This window comes from Ananas comosus, linkage group 16, assembly GCF_001540865.1.
Source record: "Ananas comosus cultivar F153 linkage group 16, ASM154086v1, whole genome shotgun sequence".
NCBI lineage: Eukaryota > Viridiplantae > Streptophyta > Magnoliopsida > Poales > Bromeliaceae > Ananas > Ananas comosus.
The window spans coordinates 4,660,560-4,672,720 of NC_033636.1; the positions used below are offsets into that span (position 1 = coordinate 4,660,560).

The 12,161-nt window shown below is 36.7% G+C and overlaps 1 protein-coding gene across 2 annotated transcripts in view; it reads right to left on the reverse strand.

The window, feature by feature from the left end:
* LOC109722148 (65-kDa microtubule-associated protein 3-like) overlaps window positions 2,688-12,161 on the reverse strand; it is a 47,297-nt gene continuing 37,823 nt past the window's right edge. For both annotated transcript variants that reach the window (XM_020250043.1, XM_020250042.1), the window contains exons 2-13: window positions 8,237-8,327; window positions 6,647-6,853; window positions 6,116-6,364; window positions 5,815-6,024; window positions 5,588-5,743; window positions 5,327-5,486; window positions 5,002-5,153; window positions 4,834-4,921; window positions 4,637-4,710; window positions 4,005-4,079; window positions 3,682-3,919; window positions 2,688-3,238 (exon numbers count right to left, since the gene is read on the reverse strand). In XM_020250043.1, the coding sequence (XP_020105632.1) occupies window positions 2,868-3,238; window positions 3,682-3,919; window positions 4,005-4,079; window positions 4,637-4,710; window positions 4,834-4,921; window positions 5,002-5,153; window positions 5,327-5,486; window positions 5,588-5,743; window positions 5,815-6,024; window positions 6,116-6,364; window positions 6,647-6,853; window positions 8,237-8,308 (2,052 nt within the window). In that variant the 5' untranslated portion in view covers window positions 8,309-8,327 and the 3' untranslated portion in view covers window positions 2,688-2,867. The remainder of the gene's footprint in view (window positions 3,239-3,681; window positions 3,920-4,004; window positions 4,080-4,636; window positions 4,711-4,833; window positions 4,922-5,001; window positions 5,154-5,326; window positions 5,487-5,587; window positions 5,744-5,814; window positions 6,025-6,115; window positions 6,365-6,646; window positions 6,854-8,236; window positions 8,328-12,161) is intronic.

Here is a 12,161-nt window from a genome sequence, read left to right on the forward strand (position 1 = left end):
GTTGGTCGGATTGACCGCTAGTCTCACCCTCGGCAGGTAAGACTGCTTGGCATTCCCCAGCATTATCCGAATTACTGGGTTGTTGGTCGCTCCCAGAACTTCTAGGAATGACTCTATTGCGCAAATTCATGGCATTATCATCAGCCATTATATCAATAAATAATAAAAATTACCTTAAATGTGTCCCACTGGGCGTGCCAAAAATTATGGCGTGTCGAATTCCCTGGTCCTTGACCTAGTCAAAGATCCTTCTCGGGGAGCGTGTCGGGATGAAAAACGGCTGTGGATAGTGACCCTCGAAGTTTGCGCCCATCAACTGGATCAAGCGATTCGGCTGACGAGAGATCGGATTAGCCGAGTTCGAAAACTCTATTAAAGATTCGGTTCGGCTGGAATGAGCCGAATGTACAAACCAGCTACAGATTTGACTCGGTAGATGAGCCGAATAGAAGAAACACACACCAGTTGGTCGGCTTGAAGAGCCGAAAGCCCTAGAAATTAAGCTTGAGGAAAAGTACAAGGGTTGAGTGTGCCGGATGGCATACAAATTCGGTTGATCTACTTAGGACCTACTCCTAGGGAAAAAACAGTAAATGCAAGAAAGTAAAAGTTAGAAGTAGACTACTCCTAGAAAAATGCGAGAAATTGTAAGGAAATAAGGGCGGTCTTTTGTTCACAGGGAAAAGACCCCTTTTTAGGGCGTTATTGACCTATTTATAGATCACCCCTTGTGATCAGTTATCACTTATACATGATCGGCCACTATTCCTGATTTTCCAGACCACTTTCAGCCGATCAGAACCGCTTGCAACTACTTGCAGTTACTGTAACCTCCCTTAATTTGCATGGCGGTTCGTTCCTTAAAAACCCTTCCGATCTCCCAGTGTACAGCAATATAGTTTTCTTTAGGTAGAATATCGGAGCACCACGTGTCTGCGCCGAATTGACTCAACACTCTCCAAGCTTGATCCACCATTAGAGAGCTTGCCTCACCTCCAAGCAACCTTCATTTCCTTTCAATCTTTTCTTTGGTGGAAAGGTTGCAAAGAAGAGGGAAAGAGAGAGAAAGTGTTAGAGACGGAGAGAGAGGTGTTTCCCCTACTTCTCACATGTGTGGGGTGGTAGAAATAAGAGAGAGAGAGGCTGCGGGGACCCATTTATAACACCCAAAAAGTGCAGGGTCCGGACCTTGGGTTCAGGGTCCAGAACCTGTAGCCATTTTAGGCATTTTCACAACCAGAGTCCACTATATGGATAAGGTCCGAACCCTAACACTGTGAGCACTTTTTTCAGCCTTTTTATGTTCTTCTCATTTTCGCTTAAAAACTCTAATTTTTTTTCGGTTTTCCATCCAAATCAAATCCAACACAACCAAAACTCCTCTATACATGTAAAACACTTTTAAGATTGGAGAATTACAAATGTTTTCTTATAAACACAATTAAATGTTTTCTTATAAACACAATTAAATTTGGAAATACAATCATTTCTCAAAAGTTGTCGTTCACTCCGAACTTTCTTCAAGTTTCACCGATGCTTCTTCTAATCGTTCCGACGCTCTTCAGAACATCACATGGACCTCTCCAAATCATCCCTCACCGCGTATTGGCCGACTTGGTCAAAGTTCAATACAACGCACCGGGATTCGGTATATTACATGCCCCCTCCCTCACCAGCGAGCTTCTTAGCGCCAAGAAGTGCTTCCTCTTCATAATCGACGGTGGTGGTGAGGACGGCGGGTTCCCAGAAGTAGGTCTGGTAGGTAGAAAATTTGCTGTAGTGGAGGTAGAGGGCAAAGGCAGAGGAAGAGGACACAGTGTCGTCCTCGTTACTGTCGCAGAGAGCCACGGAGGCAGTTGAGGAGGGTTGGAGAGAAATAAAAAAATGCGTTGCGACCTCGGCAAGGTAGGAGGCGTGGAAAGCAGGGGGTGCGCGGGCGCGGGCGAGGGCGCTCGAGGCAAAGGCGAGGCGAATCGCCTCTGTCCGCCTCCGCCTCCACCTCCACCACCCTTTTCAGAGAGAGAAAAAAAAAAAAAAAAAAAAAAAAAAAAAAAAAAAAAAAAAAAAGAAGGGGAGAGAAATGAACAAGGATATTTTGGTCAGTTTTTTGAAAATTCGGAACGAATGTGAAAAATCCAAAACGGTACTTTTAAAAAAATCTCAAAGGTAATGGATTTTTTATGCAAATTGGCCTAACATGATTTTGGTCCGTAGATCAAATTTAATTTTTTTCTTTAATACAATATTATTTGGAGGGAGGGCATTGGCCTAGAACTAGATTTTATGATGGGCCAGGCTGACCCGGTAGGGATGGCTCAAATGGGCCGCGACTCTGGGTCGGCTCGCATTCAAGTTATGCCATGCCGGGCAGGCGACCAACAAATCACCCGATCCGTTTTGCAGCCCAAATTTAAGTATCAACCAAACATATGAGTCTTAACCAAATAAAATACAAATTACCTCAATAACGAGATTATGATTTATGGACAGAAATTAGCAAACTTCAAATTAGCTTAAAGCTTTCGGTTGAGAAGAGGAGCAAAGGACGTTCGTCTTGGTTTTGCTAATAGATTAATGAGGAGATTTTGAAAATTCAGTTTTACACAAAAAAAATAATAATAAAAAAAAAAAATATGCAGAAGCGTATTTGCAATGTAGCAAATTTTTGGAAGAACATAAAACCAGAGTTCATTCAAGCATGATTGTATTGACCTTTCATTACCAATAACAAAAGATAAACTTCAAAGCTCACAATTCACAAAATGAAAGCCGACTGCGGTCGACTTGTGACATCGACGTACTTTGGCAAGAAAACAACATCATTCAAACTTCAATATTTCTGAAACAACAAAAGATTTTAGCTCCTCTCATCTTGTAAGACAGAAAGCAAGCCGTCTCTCTTCGAATGAATACGTGAACTCCTCTGCTTTCTGTGCTTTCACCGTCGCAGCTGCTTCATACATGAGACAGGTTGGAGCAGGAGTCATCGCCATCTGCATTGGAATGTAAGCAGTCATAGGAGTTTTAGGAGGTGGGGCTGCCATTGCAGTCTTCAGATTGTTCTTGTTCTCCTCTTCGGTTTCATTGGAGATCAGCCTCAAGGGGGTGGATGGAACGTTGCTCGCAATTACGATTGGAGCAAAGGGTTTTCGAGGTGTTTCTGCCTCTCGAGGAGGATTCGCTGGATTGAAAGATAGCTTCTTTACAGGGAGGCCGGCAAGATCTAAGCCTCTCCTACCTGAGATCATTTAAAATGGTGTGGCAAATAGTACAGTAACCAACAAAGATATAACTTTGTAATGGAACTTAAAATTAACAGACAAATAAAACACCACAAAAGTATTCATATATGCTAGTATTATTTGAATTTTCATATCTTCGCTAAAAATGCACAACAGAACTTAGAAACTCAGGATCAATCTACAAAAGCCAATCTTTAATCTACCTTGAGTAATTCACAACCAAATACTCCCATGAAGTGGTTGAATCTCCCTTAGACACCGTATTTTCTAATAAAATCAATGTCAAAGAGCATATATGTGAATGCAAACTTTGCAGGAGTATAAATCCGAAAACAAGTATAAAAGGTCATGCACTTAAATTCTAACTTTACGTGGGTATTCATTTAACTAATTATGCAGGTACATTTTTGTAAAAGGTCCAAGGAAATATATATATTACCAGGCGATAAGGTACCAATATCATCTGTCTTCTTCGCTGAACGGATTGACTTGTTCGTGTGCAGCAAATCTGGCTTTGGCGGTTGCATTATGGCTCCACCAAGAGAGAGCCGCCGACTTGGAACTCCTGTAGAAGTTCTCGGCATCTTCTTTGCGCTTTGAGGCTTTGAAGGGCTTGGTTTCGATCCGTAGAGCGCTTCCTGCTCAGCTATAAGTTGGCCCTGAAGTTTCTTCTGATCCTGCAATAAGACTTATAATGAGGGGTAATCTTATAACCAATGCAGACTAGTACAAAACTACTTGCATTCAGAAGGCGTAAATTACCCTCTGTCTCTTGCGTTCTTGCTCTTTCTCCTGCCTCACTATGGTGTACTCTTCCAGCATGGAAAGAAGGCGAACCTGCACAAATCAAGTAACGAAATCATGAATAACCAGATTTTCTATTGCTATTTTTGCTTGGAGAATTACAAATGAAAATGGGTTGAATAGTAACCATCTAATCCAGATTCCAATATGAAGTTTTGCAGGATATCAATTTACATTAGCTAATCTAACTTGAATTGGGACCCATATCCATATTTATGTAGCATCCAGAAACACATGAAATATTCTATCTGAATCTGTATCCACATCACAAACATGTATAATTTTTTCAAGTATAATACAATAGATATGCTCACATTACTTCTCAAAAGCTCTTAATTAGTTCATGCCATATATTTTCCAGCTACACCTAATATAACCTTTTATGTATATTTGAAAACAAATAGAACATCCGTATTTGATACTAACACAACGATTATACCAAATTAATATGGCTCTGACACTAGCAGCACTATAATTCTCGAATTGAGTTGCATTTCAAAAAAATGAAAGTAAATACACGAGTTAGCTGCAATTAATTTATCCATTTTCACCTCAACTTAAGAATGAAAGATGCAGTAAGAGATCCTTACTCCGTCGTAAGTAAACTCCAAGCCCCTTTCTTTCTCCCATGCAGTTATTTTGGCAGCTAAATTATCTCCCATTGCTGCTCAAGACCGTCATGGAATCAATCAGACATGAAGTAAACTAGATGAAAAACTACCAACTACCAAGTAGCACCAAGAATTGTAATGTTATGTTATAGAGCAGTTGAAAATGACATGATTACCCGGAATCTTGGTAACCAAAGCTCGGGCTTTTTCGGCCCGCTTGAGTGTAAGGTGAGCACCTCTTCCCGCATTGTATCGGTTTTCATCCTAAGGTATAAATACAAAGATACATAAGTAGTTGCAGAAATGTATGGGCTCTTGATTGCACAGTTGATCAAATGCCTAACCCTGCTGTACTCCTCAAGCCAGGATTCCTCCTCAGATGCAGCCAACCATTTTTCGACCCTTTCAAGAATATCCTTCCGGCTAAATGCTTCCTCTTTAACTGTTGAAATTTGGACCTCAATTTGCTCGAGCACTAAAGAAGGATCAATAGCCCCTGCAATAGAAGAGATAAGAAAAAGATGGTATGGACGATTGCATACATAATAATGCAGATGCAACAAAAGAAATACAAATGGATAGATGATAAAACTGGGATCAAAATTTTTATGCATGATAATAGGGAATATAGCATCAACATATCAATTTTGATTGTATTATTAATATTACCTGCTTCAATAGCCTCAATTGCGAATTCTCCTTCACAATTTGTTTCCCCAACAAGATGTGTCCGTCGTCGAAGCTCCTCCAGTTCAGATTTCTTCTTCAGTACAAGATCTTTCATCTTGCTCGCTTTTAGTTGTTCAAGCCTCAACACTTCTGCTTCCACCTGCAACAAACATGAGCTCTCACTACCTTAACTCAAGGAGTTTATTGACGTTATAGAAGAAAAACTAAAACTCCCATCCTTTTTTTATGCAATCCACATACATAACTAAGGAAATCGATAGAAAGGGTATTAGGCTCCGTGATTTCATCTTCTGCTGCAGCAATGTTGCGTGTAACATTCTGAAACAGCTGCTGTTCTTCGATTGGAGTATCCATGAGATTCCACAGCTCCAGCATGGTACTTGCGAGATCTTGAAGCTGCCACATTCTAAACTATAAGCAATTGAAATATCAAACCATTTTCTGCGTAACTCAACTAAAGCACTTACCTTTTGCATTCTCTGGAGCTTAATCTCTCGTAATTTCTCTATTGCAGAAGCCAGCCTTTGGATCGTCTCATTACTCATGTTCTTCGACACTTCAACTCCATCTAAGCTCGGATGTACATCGGAAACTGTCTGCTTGAAATCTATACCAAGTACCTCGCATAATAAATTCAAACTCTTCAAGTGATCCATCACCTTCTTTAAGCGATCACTCTGAGATGAAAGAGATTTGTAAGTCAAAAAACAACAAGAATCATGTTTTACACTGCTATAGCTTATTTAAGCTCAATGCTGTAGGTACAACCTTCTCCTTTTGAAGACACTGCAGTTGCTTGTGCAATTCCTCAAGCTTTCTTGTGGATAGATCAGATTCATCAACAACAAACTTGGCAGGAGTGTAGTCCGTAGGCCTGATCTCAAGTGTGATCTTCCTTATTTGCTCTATAACTTCAAGAAACTGGTTCCATCTTTCCATCTTTCTCTTTTGCATCTCTTCCAATTGTGGAGTAATGGCATTGAGCTCCTCCTTCAAACTTCCAGCATTCTGAGTGGACTGATAAGATCACCCGAATTACTACTAGTAAAACTAACCTACAATTTCCCATTATAACTTCTAGCACTCAAGTGCATGAAGATTTATTAATTATAGAACACAGCTTGATAATCTTAGCAGAAACTGCTGAAGTAAGAGAGTAGTTCATACAATTCTCTCCTGATTAGCAAAATAAAGAGGAACAAACTAGCCGCTTAGATGATGCAGATGCATGAAAATTTTAAACTCTAATTTCAAGCAAATAATTCTTTTGAGCGTAAAGTGTTAATAAAAGAAACGGACCTGCCAAATATGAACCGGTCGCTCACCCATTGCAGAACAGATGACCGCAAGCTCTGCTTCAGCATCAGCAATGGCTTGCCGCAGCTGAGCTCTGCAGCGATTGGCAAGGTCAACCTTGCATCTATAGACTTCCAGGCACTCTTGTTCGAGCTCGAGAAGCATTTTGTCCCTTTCTGCATCGGTTTCACCAACTTCATCCCATATCACCTGCACTCAATAGCATTCACAAGACAAAACAATGCCCATAATTATAAAGTTATTCTACAAAAAAGAACAAATGCATACTTTTGAATTTTTATCTACAGACAAGCAGATGATATGGTTAAACAAATAATTCATTTATATGATAGGTGTCGGCAGGGATTCTCAATGGCTCTCATTTGATAATTTGGGAAGGAGAGAAAATCAGAGAGAAAAGAGAGAAAATATGCAAAAGATATTATATTTTCATTACCTTGTTTGGATGTAGAGCAAAAGGAAAAGATTTAACAACTCTACCCACTGGCACTGTTAAATTATATGAAACAATTGTTATTCTCCAAAAGCATAATGTCACATGATATCAGAGCAGGAGGTCCTATGTTTAAATTCTGCGGAACCCCTAGTCTCATTTAATTTCCTCCCATCTAATTCAAGTCCCGTCTTGGACCTATATAAAATCTTGAGCCTAGATGTGAGGGGAGTGTTGAAGATAAAATATAAAAACACCGTTCGCTTGTAGCTTAAGCATTTAAAGACAAGACGGTCATTTCATATGATTTAACAAGCACTAGTAAATCACTGGATCTAGATCACCGGCCTAAAATGTTTAGGCCCGGTTATTACTACTAGATCCCTTGGCCCTTATATTCCCAATAATAGTCTCGTTTCCATCCAATGTGAGACTATTAGGGCATCATAAAAGAAAACCTATTTCATAGGTTGAAGAACAGAGAAAAGAGAAAATACATCAATACACTACTAATGCATCATATGCATACAATCTCATCAGTCGTAGACAATTATAATATCAAGTTCTAAAATTGTTCTGCAAAGAAGATGGAGAGAAAGGATAGCAAAGATGTAAATTATTCTTTCTGAGCGTTACTAACAATTAGATGTACAACACCACAGTAATAGAGAGGGACAGAACAAAAAACTATGAATTATACTTTCTAAGCATCGTAAACAATTAAATGGAGAGAGGGAGGGAGAGACGGGATTCGACCAAATGAAAAGCACAAACCGATTCTCTTCTATAAAGCAAAAGGTAACTCTGAAAATAAGAAATGTGAAAATAAGTTGGGTCTATTTCCTTCTTCTTCTTCTTAACTTTCTATTGTCCCGTAAAATTTAGTCCCAGTAAGAGAAATAGCTTTCTCTCCTTATTTTCTGGCTTTCTCCATCCAAACAGAACTTAAGCAATTACATCATTATATGCAAATGCTACAGAATATGGTATTTGATGGGCTTAGATTAGGGATTATCCAGTACAGTCTTAATTCAGGGTAATTTGGATTGTTATAGCACATCCTCTGTAACATATCTTTAACAAAAACAAAGAGGAAGAAAGTAGATAATTATTGACTACGGAAAAAATTTTCATAGTACCTGAAGCTCATATAGAAGAGATCCACATGTCGTCTCCATTTGCAAAAGTTGATCACTTGGGAGATTAGTCATCTTGAAGAAATGTTTTCTCCTGCAAAAAATTTATTCATGTAAGACAGCATGACCATATCTATAAATCACTATTTGAAAAGATGGTGCATACACCTCTATATGCACCTGCATATGCAGATGTGGATGCTTGGTTGCACCGCATATAATTTAGAAATGCATAATGAGCACATAATTAAGCAATCTACTATAGTGAAGTTTAAGCAGGTAAGTAGGCTTAGCACGACATATCGATTAATAGCTACTCTAACACATAAAATATCATACATAATACATATACTTTTGTTGATTGATTTCGATTATAGAATATTTTATTTTTAGGATTTTTTTTTTTTCCTAAATATATTGCATAAAACTTTGATGTTAAACTGTTCCAATGATCTAAAATATGTAAAGTCATTAAAAATTCTATATATCATTTATTTCTCTTCTTCTATGATGATGAATTCATTTTTCTTTGGCTCTCAAGTATTTTTTATATTTTTGTAATAATCATTACGTTATTTACACTTATATGAACCGCATATCCACCTACATATCACATAAGCGCATATGCACTTGCATACCACCTAAGCGCATATGCACACTATTGGAAATAAATCTTGCTTCTAGAATGTTGGAAATAAGTCTATTCTTTTAGTAGAAATATGTATTTTTCAAATATTTTGATTCGAAAGCATTAAACAACTGTTTTGAAAAATCGCATGCAATAAGCAAGGTCAAATATTATAAAAATAAAGAGTTCAAATGAGGCTTGCGGAGGCGTGCTACGCATTATCCTAGAAGCAAGATTGCCCCTCCATGTGTGAGGCATCGGCGATCACTTCTAGCGATACCAGGAACACGAGCTACCTTGTTGGGGCAGCAGAATGTGAACCAAGAAGGCTCTCAGAGATATAGCTAATAGAGCAAAGATTAAAAGAATAGTCATGCTCAGTAGAATATTAAAGTCATTGAATGGTAGTACAAATCACAGGACAAGTGAAAATTCTACCCCATTATCTAGAGCTTCACTTGGTGTAAAATTGATTAAAACTTGATCTTTAAACTGATATTTCAAGCACAAATGCCTTTTCAGTTGTGTGGTTGTGCCCGTCTTTGGTTTTGAATACATCTTTTGACAATATTTGCATATAATCTTCTTCACTAAGACTTTATTCTCAAGAACTTCTACTTCTTCAAAACATTCCCAAATCTTAGAAAAGTTTTGTTATGACTTCTCTTTCCTTCTAGTTCACTTTCAACCTTTTCCATATCATTATTTGTAACACCCCTACACTATTTCTTTTGGCCCTCATTCTTTTAAAGTTTGGACCATTTTGTAAATATCTATTGTTGAGGGACTCGGCGGCATATTGTGTCTAATTAATCCCTAATACCTAATTCTGTTTTGCTTCCCATTCGTAACAGCACCTTAACCCAGCCCATCTATCTTTCCCCTGCACGACTCCCTCTCTCCAGCTTGCGTCCGTACGCCCTCCCCCGCTTGCGTGCGCACGTTGTCGTTCCGATCACCGTCATCACCGCCGTCATCCGAGGCCGCCTTCGCCGCAATCCTCATCTATCGGCATTTTCGATTCATCGTCGACGACATTTTGTTGTCAACATTTCTATATTTAAGAAGGTTTATTCTTTTCATTTTCGTCTCTACACCTAATAACTTTATCCATATTTATGTGATTGTTGTTAGGTGTTCTTCTTTAATGATATTTCTAAGATCATTCAAATCTGATTTCGAATAATCTAAATTAATATTGGTTGAATTGTTAATCTTGTATCTTGTATTCTCTATATGATTTGGCTATATAAACTTTGCAAATTCTACATACTTTTGAAATGCCCGTTACATGGTCGACAAAATGCCTAAGAAAGGGCGAACTTCGTTTTTGTTTCTGATTTCGATTCCATCTAATTGTAAATTGTCAATTAATGTCTCAACATTTGAAAACCATTTTTTCTCGATCATAGATCCTTCATTTATTATTTAAAATTCCGTTCATGTTATCGTGTTTATTTGAATCGTTTAATCTTTGAAGCTCTGCATTCTTGATTGTTAATTGAGTTTCATCGAGTTCATTATTTTAAATCTCTTTCGTGCTCCGTCCTGACCTATTTGCATGCATTTGTAACAGACCTTGTCAACCTATATAAAAAGCCTTTCCGAATTTAAATTTTTGTATAAACTTGTCTTCTATCTATCTATCTATCTATCTATCTATGTATATATATATAATAAATAATATATAGTATATATATATATATATATGTATGTATGATATGGTAATGATATATATATATAATTATATAGTATGTATGTATTGTATTGTATGTATATATTATATATATATATATGTATGTGTATGTATGTTATGTATGTATTATAATATATATATATATATATATATATATGTATGTATGTATGTATGTATGTATATGTATGTATGTATAATATATATATATGTATGTATATATATATATATATATATATATATATAATGTATGATATATATATTATATTATATAGTATATATATTGTATGTTATATATATATAATTATATATATATATATGTAGAATATATACTAGTATATATATATAGAGTCCGGACTTGCTACGGTAGCACGGGCGCTCCGTGCACTACCAAGTTTTCGATGATGTGGCTTCCAAATCGACGATCGGCTCCGTTAGACTTTGATCTACACTATTGAAAGCATTTGAAACTAAATTTCAGATTTTTTCGACATTCATTTGACTAGTGATCAAAAAATCTCAAAATGACCAATTTTAATGGCCGATGTGGTGTGTTTGTGAGTTTAACGGTGTAAAACAATCCAAATGCGATGAAATTTTTATAGAAAATTTCTTTCACTATTTAGAGAGATCAGTATATCTGATTTGAATTTAAATCTTTTATCGTCATTTTTCTATGAAATTTTATTTTTCAGCCGTCTAATTTTAGACTCTTTGTTTAATAGGTAAATGATATCGAAAAATTATGAAATTTAGTTTCCAAATACTTTCAATAGTGTAGATCAAGTCTAACGGAGCCGATCGTCGATTTGGAAGCCGCCATCATCGAAAAACAAACTTGGTAGCACGGAGCGCTCCGTGCTGTCGATAGATATAGTAGCCTAGTTCTATATATATTATATATATGTATGATATATATATATATATAGAACTAGGCTACTATACTATCGGTAGCACGGAGCGTTTCGTGCTACCGAGTTGTTTCCAATGATACGGCTTTCCAATTCGACGATCGGCTCCTTTAGACTTGATCTACACTATTGAAAGTATTTAGAAACTAAATTTCATAATTTTTCGATATCATTTAACTATCAAACAAGTAGTCCTAAAATTGAACGGCTGAAAATAAATATCTCATGAAAAATGATGATAAAAGATTTAAATTCAAGATCAGATATACTGATCTTGCTCTAAATAGTGAAAAGAATTTTCTATAAAATTTTCATCGCATTTGGATTGTTTTACACCGTTAAACTCACAAACACACCACATCGGCATTAAAATTGTCAAATTTTGAGATCTTTTGATCACTAGTCAAATGATGTCGAAAAATTATGAAATTTAGTTTTCAAATACTTTTAATAGTATAGATCAAGTCTAACGGAGCCGATCGTCGATTTGAAAGCCGCATCATCGAAAAAATTGTAGCACGGGAGGGCCCTGCTACCGATTAGTATAGTAGCCGGACTATATATATATATTATATATATGTATGTATATATGTATGTTATATATATATATATATATATATTATATATAATGTATATATATGTATGTATAATATATATGTATGTATATATATGTATGTATATATATATGTATAATGT